A 23,450-nucleotide genomic window follows, 5' to 3' on the forward strand; every position below is an offset into this window, starting at 1 on the left:
TTCTAAGGGTATTTTACACTTACTTAACACCAAGTCTTATTTTAAACAAACATGCAGGGCACATCACTATTGGTAATTTTCATTTTATTATAAAAAAAAAAAACAAAACAGTATTTGAGTCCACAGTTTGCGTTTCCTTTGTACAGTAAAAAATATTAAATTAAACTCCCAAAGTTCTTAGCAGAAAGATAAAGAGGGGTGGAGTTTAGGGAGAGGGAGAGCAATTTCTCCAGTGAAGGAGGAAGAGGAGTTAGATGGGGGGAGGGGGGGGTTAAAGTCCATGGGAAGCAGCAAAGGGGATGAGGCAGAAAGAGGCGGAGACTGACAGCTCAGATCTCCTCCTCCTTTCCCCTCAGTTCTGTGCAACACAGTTCATTTGGATCAAAATCCTCTGTTTACTCCAAACAGTAGAATCCTAAAAACACTAAAAGGATGACCCCAAATCCCACCCTACCCAGTATTTTTTTTTTTCCACATCCCAGCCCATGTTCTCAAAATGTTACAGGCACACAGGTATGCACCCCCCCTCCCCAAGCCTCCACTGCTCCATGTTTAAGTGTCTTTAAAGGAGTGCGCACACATTCGAGGGAGAGGGCTTGCACATTTGCGAGGGGAAGAGTCTCTTCCAGCATGACAGATGTCCGATACAGAAACTGGCTGGGACGTCTCAATATGTCTGCTGAACATCTCAAACTCACAGCAGACCCTCGCCACTGCAGAAAAACACTGACATTTAATTATTCCCACCTGGACAGACCCAACTAAAGATATCTAAAGTAAAATGTAATATTAACTACACCCCCCACTCCCCTTCTTAACAGTCAGTAACAAAAATATATTTCTATATGAATTGTAGCAGTCTCAAGGTACATAACACCCCCATCCCGCAAAATAAGACAATAAATAAAGCAAACCCAAACATTTAAAAAGGAAGATATGCATCATGTTTGGATTTACATTTATAATAATCCACATCACTCTGCAAAACAGAAATAGACAGACTGAATGATGGGAAACAAAACTGATAAAAAAAAAAAAAGTTCTTTGCATTAAATCATTTCCTCTTTAATTCTTGTCCACTTTTAAAATCTTAAAAACACTTCTTAAAAAAGGCAAGTACTCCTATTTACCCCCCGAACCCCGAAAATATCTCCTTTCTTGTATTCTGCAAGAGGTGGAGGTGAAGGGGCGCTAGAGAAACCACCCTCCTCTTTGTCCACAATTGGCAAAAAAATATATTAACAGCAATAACTTACAATTCATTTATTCTAATTTATTTAACGACTGCTTGATTTATTGTTCATCTCCCATAGGAAGTTCAGTTCAATGCATCTTTATTGAAAACATCTTAAATAACATTTAATAATAGTATAAAAAGAAAGGCTAAGAAATAACAATAACACTGTCCTGGGTGAGTGCAGTTTGTGCGAAAAACCACAGAGCATTTCAGCTCAGCTTGACACAATAAGTAGAGTTCCTACATGATGTCTAAAGGGTTGTGATTCATATTCTGGCCCAGTGGGTCCTGACTGTTGGCCCCCGGGCCATGGAGACCAGCCATGCCGCTCAGCTGAGACAGCATGGCACTCTGGTCCGACCCAAACTGCTCCATTGAATTCTGTTGCTGGGTCGTCTGCTGTTGCTGTTGTTGTGGAGGGACCACCATACCCGGGTGGTGCTGGTTCAGGTGGCCAGGGTGTGGGGAACCTGTTTGCATCTGTGGGGAGATGTGATGTGGGGAGGGCTGGGGCTGCATGCGTGGGGACGGGCTCGAGTGCGGTGGCTGAGACTGGGGTCTAGGTGAAGGCTGAGGGGACCGCACTTGGTTTGCCAAGGATGTTGGCAGCGCCTGCCCCTGCAGATGTGGGTGTGGAGACTGAGCCATCTGCTGCGGCTGCTGAGGGCTCATGGGATTGCTGTGCTGGGCTGGTGACCCCCCAGGGCCAAGATGCTGCTGCTGTTGGAGCAACCTCTGGTGAATGGCCTGCTGAAGCAAGGCCTGAGAGGACGGTGGTGGAGGGCCACTCTGAGGTGGCTGAGGGCCCTGAGGTGGCTGCTGAGGACCTCCCACCCCTCCTCCTCCACCAGGTCCTGTGTCACCACCAGGCAAACCAGCCATCGCATTCTGCTGCTGCATCTGGAGGTGGTGCTGGTGCTGGAGCCTCTGCTGGAGTGCAGCTGTGGCCTGCTGCTGCGCTGAACCAGGGTAACCTTGGCCCTGCTGGCCTGGAGGACCACTGGGCTGCTGAGGGCCAAGATTAGGACCGCCTGATGGACCCTGTCCCACTGGAGGAGGCTGCATTCCAGGCTGACCCATGTAGCCCTGGGCCTGGGGTGGCTGTGGTTGCTGGAACTGACCGTGGTTTACTCCCATTTGCTGCTGCTGCTGTTGTTGCTGCTGTTGCTGGATATGTCGTCTCATGAGCAGCTCTCTGAATTGAGGATTGTTGAGATTTGCCATCTGTGGCCCCTGGCCCTGCATCCCTCTTGCTCCACCCTGTTGTTGCTGCTGCAGAGCTGCCACTTGCTGCTGTGGTAATCCAGTGAGCATTGGCCTCTGTTGCTGCTGTAGCTGCTGCTGCTGTTGCTGCATCTGTTGCTGCTGCTGTACTTGCTGTAACTGTGCCATGGCAGCCATGTTCACATTTGCCCCTCCCTGATTTCCCATGTGCATCCCTGGCTGGCCACCACTTGCAGCATTCATGTTCACCTGTGGGCCTCCTCCTGCCATGACATTTCCAACAGGACCCCCTGGTGGTCCAGGACCTCCTGGGACACCACCAGGTGGTCTACCAGGCCCCCCCTTGTATTTTGAGGCCCTCTGCTTAATAAATGCAGCCATGAGCTGCGGGTTTGACCGCAAGATATTGAGGACTTGCTGCTGCTGGAGTGGAGAGCTAGGTGAACGCAGTGTCTGTAATAGCTCTTGGAGGGCTCCCTGTGGGATGTTCCCACCAGTACCAACACCTGGGACACCAGCAGCTCCAGGAACAGTTCCGCCTGGAACACCACCACCAGCACCTTGCTGCTGCTGTTGTGCCATGTTCATCAAGGCAGCATGGCTCTGAGCTTGCTGGTGCTGCTGCTGTTGCTGCTGCTGTTGTTGCTGCATTTGTTGCTGCTGCTGAGCTGCCATCATACCTGGATGATTCATCTGGTTCATCATTGTTTGCCTCTGCTGTGGCGGCATCCCCTGACCTGTCCACTGCTGTTGCTGCTGTGGGTTTTGAAGTGGAACCCCCATCCTCTGCTGCTGAAGCTGCACCTGTGGGGGAAGCTGACCCTGAGGCAGGTTACCCTGCTGCGGGGGCTGCTGCATGGGTCCACCAGCTCCCACCATCATCCCTGGGGGTGCACTTTGTTGATCCATGTGGGCTCGAGCTGCTGCGACTGCTGCTTGGTTCTGTGGTGGCATACCCTGGGGTCCAACCATCCCCACTGCTGCTGGGTGTCCCATACCCATCTGCTGACCTTGGCTTTGTTGATGGTGGGGGTGTGGTGGCATCAGGCCTGTAGCTGCTTGGGCGGCTTGTCTCTGCAGTGCCATCTTCCTTTGAGCGTCGGCTACCTGTTGGATCTTCATTGCAATTTCCACTGCTGCAGGTGGAGGGCCAGAAGGGGGCTGCTGTTGCTGCTGAGAAAGTGGAGGCTGGCCCTGTGGTTGGGTGGGAGGCTGGCCACCAACACTTCCAGGCATGATTGTACCACCAGGCTGCTGTTGGGGAGGTGTTGCAGAGCCAAGGACTGGTTTGCCCTGGGACTGGTGGATTGGGGAGGATCCCGGTGGTCTGCTGGCATATGGAGGCAAATTGTTGGGGTGTTGCTGGAGCTGCTGAGGGTTGGTCCCTGCTCCACTTTGTTGCTGCTGCTGAACCTGAGGAAGCATTTGCTGCTGATGCTGGGGAGAGTTCATTATCCCCCCAGCCCCACCCCCTGCACCGCCCATCTGCTGAAACTGGTGGTGAAGATGGTGCTGAGAAGGCATACCACTTTGTGAGGGCATTCCACCTGCCTGCTGCTGCTGTTGGACTCCAGGTGTGGGGCCCATTCCTTGTGGTGGGACCTGAGGCATGTTTTGAGTTGGGGTCTGGGGAGTTGGGGGTTGGGTCCCACCAGATGTGGGTGTATTGGGTGCTGTGGTACCATTGTTCCCCGGTGAGGGCAGACCTACAACAGGTCCTCCTGGTGGGCCTCCAGCTGGCTGTCCCACCCTCTGCATGCTGGCCATCCTCCTCCTCAGCATCTGGGCCTGCTGGAGCCTGTGCTGCAGCTGCTGCTGACGGAGCTTTTGCTTGATGTTCAAGCAGAACGGGACGGGACATTTGTTCTCCTGACAGTGTTTGGCATGGTAGCAACATAGAGCAATGAGCTGCTTGCAAATGGGACAGCCACCATTTGTTTTGCGCTTGCAGCCTTTTGTGTGTTGAACAACACGCTTCATCTTCTGGCAGGACGGCAAAGAGCAGTTGGCATTTCGGCACTGGCATGCATGGACCAGTGACTGGATGCAACGCTGAATGCTGAGGCGGCGAGAGTCTCCAGGGCTCTGTGTGGCAGCTGCTGCCTGATTGTTGCTGTCATCATCCAATCCAAGACCCAATTTATCCATCTTATGCTCATGACCTTTAGTGTTGTAGCAGGTAATGCACAAGTCATAGTCCTGAGGAAAAAGAGAACATTAAAAGATTAAGTTACATGCCATTCATTTTTTAAAAAACATTTTGCTAGTGAAAGTGACTGCAACTCTCACCTCACAGACAGTGCAGTGGAAGCGGGTCTCCACGTGGTGTTTACACTCGTTGCAGGTATACACGAAGCGATCCTGGCTCTGGTTGTGCAGCTCCACCAGCATACACATAGAGCTCCACATCGCCCTGCGAAGGGAGCTGAACTCTAAGTGTTTGTCCCTAGCCAGAGTCAGGAAGGCATCACGGCCATCCATCAGGTCACAGGCCATCAAGGGGTCCGGGTCCGTGATGGGGGGCAGTGAATTAGCCATGGGGCCAGCGATGAGACGGATGACAAAGAAGACCTGCCAGTCAAAGTGAAGCGAATCAGTGATTTCTAAAAATAGTCTGAGCACGCTAAAACAGAATTCAATGAATGACAGTTTCATTCAGATTCAGTTCAGTCATATTAAAGTCCATACAGCACCAATCTTTTAAAAAAATCTGTATGTTTCATTTGATTTTGTGAATTAATTGAAATTTAATGTTAATAAAATGAAAAAGTTTAAAGACTACCTGCTCTAGTTTAATCCATAATTTGATTGCTGCTGGTAAAAACAGGGTAGGTTGAAAGACACTTTTACTAAAATCAGTTGTTACCAAAAACCGTATCTCCTCAGAATTGAAATAGCTGATTCTTTAAAGACAGAGATACAAGAGACTGCTAAAGAGCAGGCTTACAATGATGCCTATTCAAAGTGAATCAAAGTGAACACTCTGATGTCTTAAATCACTAACATTCTTATCTTCATTCCACATAATCCAATAAAGGCGTAAGCAGCTATTGATCAAATGATCATGCCATGATCAAATTAGACATTCGTACCTCTTTATGTTTCTCCATAGTGGCGTACAGTTTCTGGGAGAGATCATTGGAAACATTGGGCATCCCTGGTTTCTTCTTATTGGCTCGGCTCAGGCTGCTCTTGTTCTTGCTGGTCTTTTTATTGTTTTTCTTTTTGGCATTCTTGCTGTCTCCTTTTGTGGCCTGTGAATATTGTGAGGTTAGTTTCAGCACACAGCTTAATCATGGGATAAAAAAGCATTTTGTATTCAAAAAGAGTGACATTGTCTTATTAAAATAAGGTATAAGTGGACTTACATCTGTGCTTTCATTTGAGGTACTGTTTTCCTCTCTCTTCCGCTCCTCCTCCTCCTGCTCCAGCTCCTTAATGCTTTCCTCCAGAACATTAGGCCAGAAGTCTCCCTCAAAGTATGGCAGCTCCTTGGCACTGGTTAGACGGTCTTCTGTTGCCTGTTTGAAGATGTCCTGAGGGACAAAGAGTCACAGTGATCAATGTTGTTGCTTGTCATGTTATTGGCATTTGTATTAGAGCTGTTTACTAGCAAAAGTCTGTTAATATTATCTGAAGCAGGACCTGGGTCATGATTCAATTTTTTATTACGGTAATCTGAGAAAAATGTCAGAGTACACAGTCCCTATTCTTGCTCAAAACTGAATTAAACAACCCTTAATGTAAACTACTGGCTGACACAGCAAACAAAGATCATAAAACTATTATTGTGACTGACTGTCCAGAGTTTTTTGTTTGAAAGAGAAAACTTGATTATGCCATTACACAGACTTTCTGCAAATGACAATAAAGTTCCCAGTATTCAGTGAGAGACAGGCTTTGCATTGATACACTGATGGCTGTGGGTGTTTTCTGGTACACTACCACCCCCTTCTGGTGATAATTAGCCCATTTTTTAAATAAAAAAAAACAACAAATAATCCCTTTAAGGAAACAATGAATATACAATTGAGGTTTGAAAGGTTATGCATGATTTAAATGGCAAACTTAAAATGGATTCAGGGATTTTGACCATGTCTTATAACCTTCATTAAAATGGCAGTTTGACAGTTTTCACAGTATTGTAAGTTTTTTTTTTTTTTTTGGTTTTTTTTTTTCAAAATGTTTTAATAAAGCAAATGGAACTATGAAGATCATTATATAATAATATCAACTGCCCTCTTATCTGTAGTAATCAAAAATATATTTTTCACTGCCGATGACCTTACTGAAGAGTTCATATCTCACCTTGTAATCATGCACAATACGTTCAGCAACAGCCTTGTCCAGCATCTTCTTATACCACTCCTGCAGGCGTTTTGGCTTAGGGATCTTCTGGTCGGCAGGGTGACAGTGGAAGATGTAATCGTCCCCTTCACTGGGCGGACAAGCCCAGATATGGCCTGTTGTAAACCTGAAAACAGGAGATGTTTAAGTATATCTACTGAGGCAAACTGACAAATGTGCTACTGAAAAACAGACTAATGGATATATTATGTACTATAAAATGAGCACACAAGTAAATTCTCCATAATGAATTGTTTTCACTTACCCCTGCCTCTTGACATACTCCAGGTAGCCTAGCAGGATCTCGTGATACACAGCAGTCCTGAGATGGCGAGGTTTGAAGAAATGCACGCTGTCCAAGTAAGAGATGTACACTCGTCTCTGATTAGGAGGTGGGCAGTCTGAACCGTACTCCTGGACGTGCATGCCAAAAAAGCACACATCTGCCCCGTCAATGTCCTCAAATGCAAACAAGGCTTTCATCCTATACGGGAAGGACTCGGCCATCTCTCCGCTGTCAACAAACCTGGAAAAAAACACAAACCCAAGTGAGAAAAGGTCATTCATGACAAGTGTTCCATTTTAAAAGACCTCAGCAACCAAGCCTTCATAAAAAATTATCAAGAGAACTTTTCAAAGTGGCAAAAGGAAAAAAGAACCAAAATGTGAATTAGGCATGTTCTGGAGCAAATAAACTAGTCTTGTCAGAAGGTGTCGCTATAGGCTACGTTACACAAGACTGTAATAAACACAGTAGAAAAAAGTAGACGATTAATGGCTGCTGTTTTCCATTTAAAAAACAGCTGTGACCAGATTGAGGAATTACTTGGTATAATCAGCCAACACTACCTTTTGGTTCTCCCAGCCACGTTTTAACACTTAATGTGAATTACTAAGAAGATGGTGAGGAAATGCCTCAACAGTCATGTGAGTTAAATGTTGGTTATGTCATTTCAATCTCCCATTAAGAGCATTATCTTCTTTTGGGGGAAAAAAACACATCAAGTGAACGTAAATGTACAGTTTTGTAATTTTCATCAGTGTTATCTAAAGCAAACTGTGTAAATAAATGTGTTTACTGAAACATGGCTACAGATGCTATTCTTATGTTCAGTTTCAGTCTACTCACAAAATTCTGTAATACTGTCCATCATGGATGTCTGATGTCACCTAGCAACAACAATGTAGTGCTTAGTGCAACTCATGCAGGGAGTCTTCCCAGAGCGGTATATTGAAAGCTCTGCCAGCAGCACATCTGATCCAATAGAGGTGAGAGTCCACTGACTGTGTGGGTCATCTTTTTCTCTCACACTTGGGTCAGATTGTGACTGTGCTGCACTGTGTTACCGAGTGTACTTTAACCAGCTCATAAAAAGGTTCCCTGACATATCCAACATGCTGCTCTGATTAAACAGTGTTCAACTTGTGTATGATCACACATGCACAATCCATCAAACAACAGCTGAGGTAAATCAGAAGATTCTGGACACATTTCAACTAACCAGCTGATGCATGTTTTTCCTAAAGCTTAATGAGCCTAATATTATACTTCATAAATATGTGATCATTTCTTCAGGCAGGGAACCCTGTGGCTATCAGACAATTACTATTTATGATCCGCAGAGACACAGAACTGGAAAACTGTGTTGAACTGCTTGTAGGGGGAGAAATTTTTGAATGTAGAGATACTAATCTTTTCATTCTGGTTGACTAAAGTCAAGTTTTTCAAAGTTATGATTACTCAAATTATTTTAACACAGTCACTGATCAGAGATTGTGACAAATGTTACATGTACTCAGCATACCTTGCCTCCCCACTGGAAATCAAATACCAGTAGTAGCAAGAAAGTTCTGACTCCTACCTGGACTTCATGCCGGGCTTGACCTCAACCACCTTGTCTGAGACGTGGACCACACGGATAGTGACCTCGCCAGATTCAGGGTGGCTCTGCCGTTTGAGGTAGTCGTTCACTCGTGTCTCCAAAAAGCTTCCAAGTTTTGTCTGAGGAAGCCCTGCAAACGATGAGGAAAATCTGTGTTACTCTTTATGTATTTGATGACTGGCACAGTTAGTTTTTGTTTTCATTTCATCTTTATATTTTTAAGATTTTATTATATTTATCTTTATATTTTTCTGAATTACACTGACTTACTGTGAAAAGTACAAAGTCTTTAGGCTACATATTCATCAAAATCTAAAATTTTTGATGTAAAAACAACATTTTAACACACCACTCACATGTAAACTGTAATTTTTCCAGAATGCCATCAGAGAAAAACCTGAGATAAAAAGAAATTAACTGAAAAAAGTTCATGAATTAGTTGTACTTACTTTTGGCTGCGTATTTATTCTCCTTTCGTGTCTTATTTGCCTTTTTGAGGCAGTTATCGCACACAAAACTGTGGTTAGGGAGGAAGCAAAAAGGTAAATTATTTAATTTGCAGGTTATCATGGGATTGGTCACAAGAAGCAGTTCTAATCAAGAGACAACTTTGTCTCATGTCAGTCTTTAAACAACTGTTGTGACTCTGCTTGCATCTTTTAATTACAATAGACCACACATGAAGCAAGATCAAAATTTAAGGATCAACAAGACTTTGCACCTCATCTTTCACGACGTGTTCATTTACATGTTAAAGCTAGATTGAGCTTTACAATCTTGCAGTTGTATGAGATCTATGACTATATTTGCTGGGACACAGACAAAGGGCTGTTTCCAGAGCAGAAAAAGTTTCAATATATGAAAATGTGCAGACCATCTCCCCTCCCCTCACAGTAACATTAGGAGTGTACAGAGTGTGCTTCTGATAGCTGGCTTACCCCGATGGCCATATGGTTTCATTATGCAGGACACAGATCTGGTGCATTTTACGACCGCAGTCAATACATTCCACAAGCCTGAGCAGAGAAAGACAGAAGACAAAACACAGACATGAAAAAAGGAGAGTTATTAAAGCTACGGGACACACATGATTCAAGTAACCCTTTATTCTGGGTCAGATATGACAATCAAAACATCTTCTTATGAGACTATTTAAAAACTAAGCCATATGAAGATCTGAACTAAATACATAAAAACCATTGATTTCTCATTTCTTATCATAAAGAGGATTATAGTTTAGAAGAGGGACATACAACTCAGGGTCGAGTGTGTCATTCTTCTTCCGTTGGAACTGGTCTTTGTTGATGGACCTGTGAAACAAAAATAGTGACATAAACTACTGTAACAAGGATGTGGTGTAATGTGCCCACTCATTTCATATATCTAAGGCAGTAACACAACAAGCCAAACCATTTTGTACAGCAGAACCCACACTTAAAAATCACAAAAATGCTTCATACATTTAATCTGTGCCTACTGAATTCAACACTCACTGGTGATTAAATCAAACAAATCTGGTTTACTGTGCATCATAATTTGTGGTTTAGTTTGAACCTTTTAGGAAAACTGAAATAAGAACCTGGGAATTAACTCATGATCGTTAACATCTGAAATAACAATGATATTGCACGAGTGTTGTGCATTTAGACATTGATCAGTGTCACACAACATTGTTTGAAGTTTTAGGCAAAATTTACAGATAAAAAAAAAAACAGGGTATCATGGATTTGAATATATCTTATGTTTAAGGTAAATAAGTTTGTGTACAAACACTATGAATAACAGTTATTTTTCATTATGTTATCCTTGATTCAAGTATTTATTCTATAAAATAACATCATCATTTTATAGACTATTAGACTAAATGATACGTAAACATCTTCACAAACCAACAACAAACTGGAGAGATATACGTCTATCATTCTTGTATTAAAAAAAAAGTTAAATTCTTTCAAATCGGTTACTTTATAGCATAATTCAAACTTGTAAACTTTCAAATTTAACTAAAACCTCAATGTTATATCACATTCTAAGATATCACTGAACTGAAAGTCTTAAGTTTTTCATTTATTCGCTGGTTTGGTGGGTTTTCTGCCGAGGAGACGAAGAGCCTAAATGCTGTCATCAGCGTTTGCTCCAAAATGATAGGAATCCAGTCGAGAGATTTGTGCATCCTTTTTTAGAAATGGGTGGTACAGAAGGCAGAGAGAATTAGCCGTCAGTCTGATCACATTGTGTCCAGTGAAATCACTGAAATACTGTAGGGCTGTTGCTATAATCCCCCCCAGTAGAGCATGCTGCCAAGTCCATTAGTCCTCCTGCCATCAGGCCACTGAACACTATAGAATAAACCAATTCTTTTTATTCTTTGTTTTACATTTTACTATTTGCTTCTTTCTATCAGTTATTTGTTTAAATGAACTGTTTCATTTCATTTATTGGATTGGATTTATTTGTGTTTGTTGATCATAGTATTTCACTTTGAGTTTCTGAAGCTGAGTGTCTAGACGATAGAGGATATCTAAATGTCATCTGGACAAGCATCATTTGAGCAAATGTTTGTGGTGAAAGGCTGTAGCCTTGTTGAGAAACTGTAAAAACGAAAGGAGTGTGATGGTACTTACGTCTGAGGTTGGGAGGGGTCGTCCCCCAGGGAAACACTCTCGCCCTGGATTTCGTTGAAACACTTCTCACAGAAGTGGTACCTGTCAGCAAGAAGCCCATATTTTGGTGAACTACACCGTTCGCCATCATCACAGCCAATCACAGAGAGGGCGCGAAGAAGCAGCCGCCAATCAGGGCAGGGCAGGACAGGCCGGGGGGCGGACACACAGGAGGAGGCAGAGGGCAAGGTAGGTCGTCGCCGGGAGGCAGCAGCCAATCGTGATGCAGGATTTTTGTGTGGGCGGGTGTTTTGATTTTGTGCGTAAATTTCGGAGTGGATGATTGGTCACACCAAAGCAGGCCAATGCAGACATCACAAGCGTTAAAAAAAGGAGGGAGAGAAGGGGAGAAGGGGAGGGGGGGGGGAGGGGAGATGTGGGAAGGGGGAGGTCAAAATGAATATTAAAAAAGCGTGAAATAAATCGTTACAGGTCAGACGAAGACAATGGAGGGACAGAGAGGGAGAGGGGATCATGGAGGGAGGGAGGGATGGACAGAATGTGAACAACAACCAACAGAGGACAGAGAGCCAAGGCAAAGCAAAGATTAGCGTCAGACGTCCAGTGGTAAACAACAACAACATTACAGCAACATGAGAGACCACTAGGAGCTGTGGAGGAGGTGGGGAGTGAGGATAAAAGTCTCCAAACATGAAAGGGTGGATGAGGAAAAATAATAAATGCTAAAGCAACAGAGACCCATCATCCTTTCAGGTCATTTATAAAGTGGGAACCTTCCTTCTGGTGGTGATGGTCACCTTCCTCTTTATTGATGCAAGTGAAATATCAAAATAAGCATGTTGACGCGTTGCGTGTGTCAATTTGTAATAAATGGAGTAACAAATAAGAAGAAAGGGGCCCACTTTATGAATGACGAGATAATGAAAATTAAAAACGGTGAACTATGAAGATGGAGATGGTGCCAGGGTAACCATCTGAAGCCAAATTAAAACTCATCTGTGATTGCACTGATTGATGCTATGTTGTAGGAACTAGGAATGTGCAAAATACAGCAAGACACATTCAAGCTAAACTCACTGGCTGTGTTTGACAGTTTAAATAAAAATGGCAGAAAAAAATTTACTTTCTAAGTAGCTACTGCATGTGTGTGATCTGTGTTCCAATGAGTCGATGCCCCTTACCTGTTCTGGTAGCTAAAATAAGCAGCGTCACGTTGGATGGTGCATAATTGTTTTCCATAGCAGCATAGAGTTTGTGGGGAAAACTCAAACTGCAAAAGAACAGACAATAAGTTGTTTGTTATTAGAGGAAACATGGCGACAAAATAACAACCTCAAACTGATGCTTCCAGATAAAACTCACAATAATTTATCTCAATAATAACAGACAGGGTAGATGTCTTCTTTATAGAGAAGAACATTTTGGTACTGGGACAAGTCAGTTTTCAAGGTTGTGGAGGATTTACAAAGTCAGGCGAAGCTATATAAAGCAGAGAGCAGTTAATCAGCGTCGATAGGATGGTTTACAAACTATCAGTGTTGGCAGAACATGTCCCTAATAACAGCCTATGGGTAATATCGGGTATCTAAACTGGAACTCCTGCTTTTGAGGGAAAATGACTCAAAAATAAAAATCTCTTCCCTATTTACAGTTCAACTGTTTCTAACTTTTTTCCTTCTCCAATCTAGTGTTATTGTATCAGCTTAAGCAATCCATTATCAGTTGTCCACACATGGGCTGGGGTTTTGTCCCCAAATGGAACTGCATTTTATGACTGAGATTTTAAGTTTTCAGTTCCAGTTTAAGAATTTTTTTTTTTTTTTTTTACCCAAACCTTTTCCTACACCTACTCAAGTAAGTGTGAATACTTAAACCTAACCTACAAAGTCACAACAAAGGGTTTCCTGCCAAACATCTAATATATACACAGATTAGGGATGGGCATTTTAATTACTCTCTGAAGTTCAAGCCAATATAAGTCGATTATTCATGATATTGTGCCTTCCACCCAAACCAAATTATAATGATTACATAACCTGACCAACCAAGGAGTGGGTGAACCAAAAGTAAAAGAACTTTAAGCACGTTTTCAGACTTGACATATGGAGCAGTCAGAAATAGTGCCATGAACATTACTTCCACATCTCATGAAGTAAAACATGACTCTCTCTCCAGTCCTCACCCCATATAAAAATTAGCCTACTCTTAAAGATGGAGACTATGCTTACTGTTTGGACTAATCGATTATTTGTGGACATCCTTATACCACACATATTGTGTTTTCAGAATTAACACAGGAACTGCATACCTCTACACAAACATTTTTCTACACTGCCATGACTACAAGTCTAAAAATACGAAAAACAAATGCCTCACCTTCCTCCCACAACAGTATCCTAGTCCCTGCATGACAGGATCAATCTCCGACTCGAACACCTCAGCCAGTTTGGAGCAGTACTTATAGACGCGGGATGTCTTGCGGTTGTACAGCCAGGCGTTATTGAACATCAGCCAGATATCCTCCACGTACTGCCATGGCTCTTGGTACTGTCCTGTGTCCAGCTTCCGTTTGATGGTTGACAAGTCCATGGGATTCTTCACTATGTCAAAGTAGTCCTGGGGATAAAAAGGGCACCGTCGGGGTTTGAGGGTGGAGGTGACGAGAGATAGAAGACAATCGCCGTCAGCGTCACAGCCAGCAGATGATGGTGTGATGAAGGAGTCGCAGTTGACCAAACGGGACCAGAGTAGGGAGAGAAGAGGGTGCAGGGGGACAATGTTGAGCGCTGCAGAGAAGAGGGTTCGCGTGCAAACAGAAAGACATGACAACTTCTGCCCTTCAGCTCTCTGCTTTGCACCCTACATTTAAAGTCCCTGTGTGAACTGTGTAACAAAGACCAACAGACTGCTTGAAGTTTGTCTGGTCCTGTGTTTCTCACGATAAAAAAAAAACCTCACAAATCATACCTGTGTAAATTTACATTCTACAAATCCTATTGAAATGAAACCCAGCCTGAAATCATCATTAATCCATCCCAAGTTCAGTAATCATTTCTTGTTAATATTTGGAATGGTTTTCTACAGAGGTCTGAAAGCCTGCAGAGCTTTCACACCTCAGAGGTGATTAGGGTGCAAAACCAAGGAGAACAGAGCAGCAGCAACAGGCAGGTAGGAGATAAATAATTTAAGCAACTTAGTGGTCGGCATTAACAAAGCCAGCAGCAGATTGGCAGAGTTGAAGCCAACAGTGGTGAGGTGGAGCAAATGCAAGAGGGGACCGCTGAGTCTCTAAATTGTTTTTGTGTTTCTGTCCTCTGCTTCTTCCCAAACTGGACGCCGTTCAAGAAAGGAGCAGAGACAAGGGTCAGGAAAAGAAAAAAAAATGTCTTTTTAGAGATTCACCGGAAAAATATAAGAGGCGGTGTGAGTTTCAAAGAGCAGGGTCTGTTTCAGTGTTGCCATAGCAACACGAGTTTGGAAACAGACCCTCATCTAAGTTGAACTACTCACGTGGACAAACAAGTGATGGATATTACCATAACAACCAGCAGAGCCAATTTAAAATAATGGAATATTGTGTTTAGATATCCCGCTGGCTTTAAATAACTGACATTTGAAGGAAGTAGTTCAAGATGGTTTTTACAATCGTTTGATGGAAGGAAGAATTACTTAACTTTTCTGTAGGACTGGGAATTAAAACTATCAATGATAAGCTTTGGACATTTTAACCTCGATATAAAAATAGATAAAACACCTGATCACAGCACAAAATACATGTGATGTTCCATGTCTTCTCCCCTTGTTTAAAAGGAAGCTTTAGTAAAAGCAGCAGTAGTCATGTAGATGTACTGCTACAGCTGTCATGACAGCAAGTACAACAATGCTTCACCACATTAAGGTAAGATACCCTCTTTCTGTAGCTTTCAGCAGTTATAAGGGTACTCTTCCAAATGCCACCATTACCAAACGACATACACTTCTGATCAAAATTTTAAGACCAGTTGAAAAATTGCAAGAATTCACATTTTGCACTGTTGGAGCTTAAGAAGGTTCTAAGTAAAGTTTCAAAATGCAAAAAGAAGACACGGGAGTGAGACAAAAAAAAAAAAAATTGAGTGAGCAATTTATTGAAAACAACAACTAAACTGAAATAGGCTGTTCATCGGCCGATCAAAAGTTTAAGACTGCAGCCTTTAAAAGTCAAAACCTGTGCAAAAATGTGTATTCAATGTCATTTTCTGTCAGGTATTTACACTCTCATGACCTCCTGATGGCAAAGGCAAAAAAGCTTTCTCTCTTTGAACGTGGTCCGATTGTTGAGCTGCATAAGCAAAGCCTTTCAGAACGCACCATTGCTGCTGAAGTTGGCAAGACAGTCATTTTGAATCACTCATGCCTCACAGCAAGAAGGTCCTGGGTTCGATTCCAACAACAGTCGAGGGGGGTGGGACCTTTCTGTGCAGTTTCCATGTTCTCCCTGTGTCTGCATGGGTTCTCTCTGGGTACTCCAGCTTCCTCCCACCATCCAAAGACATGCACTGATCGGTTAATCGGTTAATCTGAATTGCCCATAGGTGTGAATGTGAGAGTGATTGTTTGTCTCTATATGTCAGCCCTGTGATGAACTGGGGACATGTCCAGGATGTACCCCGCCTTCACACATAAGTAGCTGGGATAGGCTCCAGCAACACCCGTGACACTAGTGAGGATAAAGCGGGTTCAGATAATGAATGAATGAATATCTGGAACTGATGTCCATTTTTGTCAACTTCCCTTGTCATCCATCCCCAAATGTTCTCAATTGGATTTAGATCAGGGAAACACACAGGATGGTCCAAAAGAGTGACGTTATTCCTCTGGAAGCAGTCCTTTGTCAAGTGGGCATTGTGAACTACAGTGTTGTCCTTCGGGGTGGGAATTTTTTACTATCTCACGATTTGATTCGATTCAAATTTTTGGGGCTACGATTCGATACAAAATTGATTTTCGATTCACAACGATTTTCGATTCAAAATGATTTGATTCATAATATTCATATTCATAGTTTGCAAAACACAGGCTTCAAGCAGCCACGTATCTATTATATAGTAAGCAATGAATGTCACAAAAGACTGGGTTGCTCGTGATGTCCATGCATCATATGTTAGTGCCACTCTGGTCATTTTGGTTAAGGCACTGGTGACTTTTCTTTTAGTTTCTTGGTAAAGCTGTGGCACAGCTGTCTCAGTAAAAAACTTACGGGATGGTATGGCGAACTGTGGCTTTGCTGTCTGCAACATGTGGATGAACCCCTTATTCTCACCACACTATAAGGCCGTAAGTCTTTGGTGATGAAGCAGGCAATAGACCTGGTTATCTTTTTTTTGCCCGCATGGAGTTGGCAGGGAGTTTGGTGAGGAACAGCAGTGTGCATTGGCTTGCCACTGGTGGCTGACTCAGTACCATGTCCTTAAGCTCCAGGTGATGCCAGCTAATGTTAGCCCGTGCATTTGTGGTGTTAACAAAGTTCTTAATCTGTGTTTTTCAAACCTTACACACTGTGAAGCTCATGTCAAGCTCGGTCTTCCCGGGCAATCTGTAAAAACCAAATTGAGTCCAAATCTTTGCCTTCAACGAGGACGGCACCGGTTGAATTTCTCTTACCTCCTCCATTAGTTACCTCTTTGTTTTGGTACTTACCGCGCATGCGTATGTTCCAGAACCAGCTGCGTGATGACGTCAGGACGTCCTGCATACAAAACGGAGGCAGACTGCCAGCGTATTTGTTTTATTTTTTTAAATCGATTTGGGACATTTTAAATCAATTCTAAATCATAGTAAATGAGAATCACAATTTTTATATGAATTGATTTTTTGGCATACCCCTAGTTGTCTTGTTGAAAAACCCAGTCATTACCACACAGATGAGGGCCTTCAGTCATGAAGGATGCCCCCTGCAACACCTCCACATAGCCAGCAGCCGTTTGACAACCCTGCACAACCTGAAGCTCGATTTTTTCACTGAAGGAAAAAGCACCCCAGATCATGATGGCGCCCCCTCCACTGTGCCGTCTAGAAAACATCTCAAGTGGGATCTCCTTGTCATACCAGTAACGTTGGAAGCCATTACGTCGAGGTTTCATTTTTTTGTCATCTGAAAATAAAACGTTCTTCCACCTTTCAATGTCCCGTGTTTGGCGCTCTCTTGCAAAGTCCAAATGGGCAATTTTGTGGAGTTGAAGGAAACGAGGCCTTTGAAGACATTTTTTGTTCTTAACGACCTTCTCTCATCGATGCCATCTGATGGTTATTGGGTTGCAGTCGGCACCAGTAACTGCCCTAATTTGGGTTGAAGATTGTCCTATGTCTTGATAGACAGCCAGTCGGATCCTCCAGTCTACCACTTGAGTTCTCTGTTCCATAACCCTAAGGATCTTTTAAGAAATTCAAAATGACTGTCTTACTGCATCCAACCTCAGCAGCGATAGCACGTTGTGAGAGGCCTTGCTTATGTAGCTCAACAATTCAACCACATTCAAAGAGAGAAAGCTTTTTTGCCTTTGCAATCAGGAGGTCATGACAGTGTGAATACCTGACAGAAAATGACATTGAATCCACATTTTTGCACAGATTTTGACTTTTAAAGGCTGTGGTCTTAAACTTTTGATCTACTGATGAAAAGCCTATTTCAGTTTAATTGTTGTTTCCAATATATTGCTTACTCAAATTTTTTATCTGTCTCACCCCCATTTCTTCTTTTTGCATTTTGAAACTTCACTTAGAACCTACTTAAGATCCAACAGTGCAAAATTGTAAATTCATACAATTTTTTAACTGGACTTATATTTTTGATCAGGTGTGTATCATAGTGAATGGTGATATTGATCAATATGGAAAAAATATTAGAATCATATTTTTTGCTATACTGCACGGCTCTACTTTTGAGGTTCTTGAGGGAGAGGTGAATAAGCAGTTAGCGTTAACCGACATAAAAAAAAAAAAGCAACTTTGATATTGAAGTGCACATAACATATACACTAAATATTTTCAGTCATTAATGTATTGTCCCACCTCTACACACTGCCCACCTGAGCACCAACACACTACTACTGGTGAGGAACTGAACTAGAAAGCTAGTAATGAAAAACTAGGATGGAAACTATGCAAATTATAGATCAAATCAAAACCTAAAAATGAATTTTCATCAGCAAAAATTAAACAACAGAAAAGTGACAAATGAAAGCAACTGACTCATGAACTGTTGGTGGTGTTATACTGAGTGATTACACATCTCCAATATTGTCTTTTTATTGTGTTTTGTGTGTGATGGAAGATAGGCAAATTAATGCTAATTAATGCTGAGGCATGTATCATGTCATGTTTGAGATAATAACATATCAGTTATGTTCATTAGAGTCATTGCTTTGATTTTTCAGATGTGAAATAATACATTCAAGCAGACAATAGAGAGCACAAACTGACACTATGTTTCTTTGATAAGCTCATGACATGCAATGGGAGGAAACTAAACGATTAAAGTAACTGTAAGCATACATAAAAACTAATTAAATATGACAACTATGACAAAAGAGAACAAAAAATATTAAAGATGGAAAAAGGAAAACAAACAAAAGTAAAATCTACGTTTTCACAGAAGTTGAAGCAAAATGGCAGCCAGTGCAGTCCCTTACCAGGTTAGTTTTGTTACTAGTTCGAATACGTACGGGTATTCCCAGTAACTGGGGGTCCACCGGCTGACGGAAGGGCAAGGACTCAGGGTCCTGCCGGTACAGAGCCTCCAGAGTGGGCATCAGAGCCTGACGCAGCTCCTCCGGCTTAAAGACTAAAAAGAACAAGTACAAAAAAAGACATAAATGAGCAATTGAGGGAGAAGACGAGGAGAAAGGAAGACAAATTGTAAAAGAAGGAGTAAGATGGTGTTTGAAGAAAAATTAAGTTATAAGACAACTGAAGGAAAGAGAGTAATTTGAGACTTCACTAAAGGTACAATATTGTGATAGAAAAACAACACGGTGAGGAGGAAACAGGTAACAAGAATATTGAGGGGGAAAAGAGACAGAAGGTAATAAAGGTGAGTGTGCAGTTTACTTTTCTTTTTGCTCTGAGTGCTGGCGGGGGAGCTGTTGGTGGCTGTTGACCCTGACCCGTCCTCTTCCTCCTTAGGCTCCTTCTTCACCTCTGGCTTCTTGTCTTCATCTGCTGTTGCTGATGACGACACAGAGGAGGAAGAAGTATCCATGGGCTCGCCTTTACATCCATCTCCTGGTGTCTTCTCTTTCTTTATCTGAGAGGGAGATAGAGTGTAAGTTTATAGTGATTTTCTGACCAATCTGATGAAAGTGAACAAAAAAAAAAAGACAGCCTCATAGTTCAAACCATCAGCGGGCCAGTTCAGACATTCTTACATCTGGTTTGTCTTCTGTCTTCACGTCAGGCTGACCCTTGCCCGTCTTCCCCTTGCCCTCTTCTTGGGTTTCAGCCCCTTCGTCGTCCTCTTCCTGCTTTGTCACTTCCATTTTGACATCTTCTTGGCCCGGGGCTGGGTCGTCTGCTGGGGCGAGCTGGGATTTGGATTCAGTATTGCTGCTGACCGAGGCTGGAGAGGACACCTGACTGTCTGCTGTCACAGAAGGCTTGGGAGATGCCTGAAGCAAAGACAAAATGATAGGCTGAAGTTATGAAACAAACAAATTAAGAAAAACAATACATATAAATGATCAATTCTTCTTGCTTAAATCTGTTGGGTTTTGTTTTGGGTTTTTTTGAAGGACCTACTGATTTTTTGCAGGATTTATACAAGTTTCATCAAGCCAAATTCAAGAATTTTCATCATCATAATGAACACAATCTTTCACCATTTTAACCGGGACACGACCGCAAATCACGCTTGGACTTTGTGGAAGTTTTTTCTGACTGCCCGTTTATAGCTACAATTTCTAAAGTGATAATTTTCTTGCACCAGGTGCAGCAGGCTTCTGATTCATTATTTTCAACAGGCTTCAATCAAGCACTAAAGGTGCAGTTCTCGTTGAAATCGTTGTACAGGAAGTTAACAGAAAGGGAAAATTTAAAGGTTGATATAGTTTGGAGCAGGAAAAACTGACTCACAAGCCCATCTCATTCCATAATCACATTCAAGTCAAAGTTATACACTCAAAGTCTAATTTATTCCGTACAACTTGCAAGTACTGGGTGTACCTAATAAAGTGGCCACTGAGTGTATATGCTGCTGTGGCCAGTCTGCTCCAGAATGTGTTCAGTGATGTCTTCTGCATACTTCAGTTGTAACCAGTTGTGATTTGAGTTACTATTTGGCCTCAGACCTCGGCATTAACAAGGCATTGGCTCCCTGAGCGCTACCACTTGCAGGATGTTTTCTCTTTTTTGGACCATTCTCTATAAACTTAGCCATAGTTGTGAATCAGCATCCTAGTAGATCTGCAGTTTCTAAAATACTCAGACCAGCCCATTGCAAATGATCATATGATGTTCAAGACCACTTAGATCACCTTTCTTCTCCATTCTGATGCTCGGCTTGAATTTTATTACATCATATTGACTATGGCTACATGCCTAAATGCTTTGAGTTTCTGCCGTGTGATTGGCTAGTTAGACATTTGCAGCTGCATGCTGAACAGATGTACCTAATGAAGTGACCAGTGAGTGTAGATACTTTACTGGTAATCAAGTACAAACTAATTAATTAATAAATAAACAGCATCTGAAGTTAGTAATCCCAAGTTATTAGAGATAGAGCAATTAGTCTGCTACACTTACTCGTATTAAACTATTTCAGTGCTATATGTGGCAATTTTTTAAATGACAACTGCATAGCAACACATTAGCTAGGTGTCTTCTATTAAATTCTGACCAGGTTGCACAGTTTGCATAGTTGTTTTTTGTGGTTTTGTTAAAGTGTAATCAATATGTATTTCTTCCAAAAACACATTTAAAAGCAAAACTGAATGTAATGCGACTTTATAAAACATCTAATCAATCTTAAGATATTGGAAAGGCAAAATTTCAGATTTTATCTTTATACATTTCAGTACTTTCTACTATTTGTGAATGAGAGCAGGACGAAAAGAGCTAGTCTTTGTTGTGAAAGCAGGAGGATCTACTCACTGGGGTCTTAGGTGGCTGCAATGGCACATGAGCATTCTGGGTAGGCACTGAAGAAGCCTGGCCGGATTGGGGACCTGAGGAGGCCATGTTCCCAAGCGGCTGCTGTGGAAGCTGACTGGCTTTCTCAGACTTCACCCCCTGCCCTGTTTGCTGCTGTTGTTGCTGCTGCTGTTGTTGTTGTTGTTGTTGTTGTTGTTGTTGCTGCTGCTGCTGTTGTTGTTGTTGTTGTTGCTGCTGTTGTTGTTGTTGTTGCTGTTGTTGTTGCTGATGTTGCTGAGGAGGCTGTGGAGCAGGGAGCTGGGGCGTGCTGGGTGTCTTGGGTTGAGGGGTCTGGGAACGAGGTAATGTTGGGGGCGTTTGATGGGGTTGAGGTGTTAAGCTGCGTGCTGGTGAGGGGGAGTTGGTTCGGATGGGTGGACAGTGAGGGTACGAGTTGGACTGGGAGGAGGTGGACGATGGAGGAAGGCTGGGAAGAGGCCCAGCATTAGAGACTCCGCCAGACCCAAGGGAGCCTCCAGGAGCTCCAGAGCCTGGAGCAGAGGGGGTGGACTGTGCTGCAGGGCTGCTGGCCGGGAGGGAAGGCGGCGTTGACATTTGGTTCTGCTATAAACAGGAAAAAGGAACAGTTTGACATGCCTCTTCTATTTAACTATAACAGAAAATACTTTCTGGAAAGGTTGCAAAACACCGAGAAACAAACACAACATCAAGGATGTATACTCAGCTTTTCTAGTTTTTCATCAGGCAGAAGTTGAAGACAATACCTAATACCTGGCCCTTGTTTCAGTGTCACTTGATGTCAAAACACTGAAGACTACTGATTGAGAAGCATCACTATCACTACGTCATTGTTTAGCAAGGAGAGACTGAATAATTCAGCCATTTTTAACAGTAGTCTTAATACTTTTTACATTAATTTTGGAGCCATCAATCCAATGGAAAATATGAAAAGAAGCATTCAGCCGTTAAGTCAGAATCAATGTTTTTCACTCCAAACAAACTACATCAGTCAGATACTGTGACAGATCACTGTGTACATGTGATCTGGTACGAGTCATTACAGACAGATGTGTTTCAACATCTGCTGTTCATACAGCCATGCATGGTGGTGGAGTTACATACTCATAATTTGATGTATAAAACCAGAGACTGTCCACATACTGGGGTTTAAGTTCTGCTGTCCCTAAGCAGAGAAAGAGTGATGGCGAAAACAGTTGATTATAGAAATACGAGTTTTTCCTGAGTGTTTGACTGCGGTTTATTTAAAATAAGCACATCCACACCCTTCAAGTAAAGCTGTTTAACAATAGTCACAGGTAAGCTATTAAATCCATTTATCAATTTGAATTATTTGGAAGAATAACATTAATTTTTAACTTGGGAACTTGCCAAACCATGCCCTGGTCAAATTAGGAGGTGTAGGTGGGTCAGTGAGGACAGAATTTTGTGTTTCATTCAAGTTGATGTGGTTGTAAGTAAGTAAGAGTAGTAGGAGTTTACTATCTGCAGTGGAACCCAAAGTAACAGGTATCAAAACTGACTCAAGTTGAGCTGGTATCAGCACTGTTAGAAAAAAATAAAAGGCCAAGTAGACAACTTTGACACATATAACTTTAAAGCATCAATACAAAGCTAATGAAGCATCTCTCAAAGTGGCTGGGACTTTCTTTACCAAAGCCTAAAGACAGTCAGGCTTCTCATTACAAGATACTACTAGCGTATAACTTAATCCTTACCGGTGGTACAGCATTTTGTGCCCCTGTCTGGTTAACTCCAACGGTACCAGAACCAAGGGCAGGACTGGACCCTGGGAACTGGCCTGGAGGGAGATACTGGTTCTGTAACTGCGTGGCATTGGGCTGACCCATTCTTGTTCCTGTCATACCCATCTGAAAACAAGTATACAGATAGAGATATGAAGCTAAGTACTGTGTTTCCATTTCAGCCAAGAGGTGTACAAATATGAAAAACTGAACTTTTCAGATCCCTGAGTATTAACTAGTCATTTGT

General features: G+C 42.6%; 1 protein-coding gene across 6 annotated transcripts in view; it reads right to left on the reverse strand.

The window, feature by feature from the left end:
- Window positions 1-67: 67 nt before the first annotated feature.
- ep300b (EP300 lysine acetyltransferase b) overlaps window positions 68-23,450 on the reverse strand; it is a 34,779-nt gene continuing 11,396 nt past the window's right edge. Inside the window, exons 13-30 of one of the 6 annotated variants that reach the window (XM_030141809.1) lie at window positions 23,177-23,329; window positions 21,441-22,040; window positions 19,721-19,960; window positions 19,404-19,599; window positions 19,019-19,137; window positions 13,692-13,931; window positions 12,497-12,585; window positions 11,316-11,426; window positions 9,945-10,001; window positions 9,630-9,707; window positions 9,141-9,208; window positions 8,671-8,821; window positions 7,074-7,334; window positions 6,770-6,935; window positions 5,830-5,997; window positions 5,554-5,715; window positions 4,751-5,032; window positions 68-4,660 (exon numbers count right to left, since the gene is read on the reverse strand). In XM_030141809.1, the coding sequence (XP_029997669.1) occupies window positions 1,478-4,660; window positions 4,751-5,032; window positions 5,554-5,715; window positions 5,830-5,997; window positions 6,770-6,935; window positions 7,074-7,334; window positions 8,671-8,821; window positions 9,141-9,208; window positions 9,630-9,707; window positions 9,945-10,001; window positions 11,316-11,426; window positions 12,497-12,585; window positions 13,692-13,931; window positions 19,019-19,137; window positions 19,404-19,599; window positions 19,721-19,960; window positions 21,441-22,040; window positions 23,177-23,329 (6,324 nt within the window). In that variant the 3' untranslated portion in view covers window positions 68-1,477. Of the gene's footprint in view, window positions 4,661-4,750; window positions 5,033-5,553; window positions 5,716-5,829; window positions 5,998-6,769; window positions 6,936-7,073; window positions 7,335-8,670; window positions 8,822-9,140; window positions 9,209-9,629; window positions 9,708-9,944; window positions 10,002-11,315; window positions 11,427-12,496; window positions 12,586-13,691; window positions 13,932-19,018; window positions 19,138-19,403; window positions 19,600-19,720; window positions 19,961-21,437; window positions 22,044-23,176; window positions 23,330-23,450 lie in introns of all 6 variants that reach the window. The other 5 variants (XM_030141808.1, XM_030141813.1, XM_030141811.1 and 2 more) reach the window with 5 other exon arrangements.

This window comes from Sphaeramia orbicularis, chromosome 8 (genome assembly GCF_902148855.1).
Source record: "Sphaeramia orbicularis chromosome 8, fSphaOr1.1, whole genome shotgun sequence".
NCBI classification, from domain to species: Eukaryota; Metazoa; Chordata; class Actinopteri; order Kurtiformes; family Apogonidae; genus Sphaeramia; species Sphaeramia orbicularis.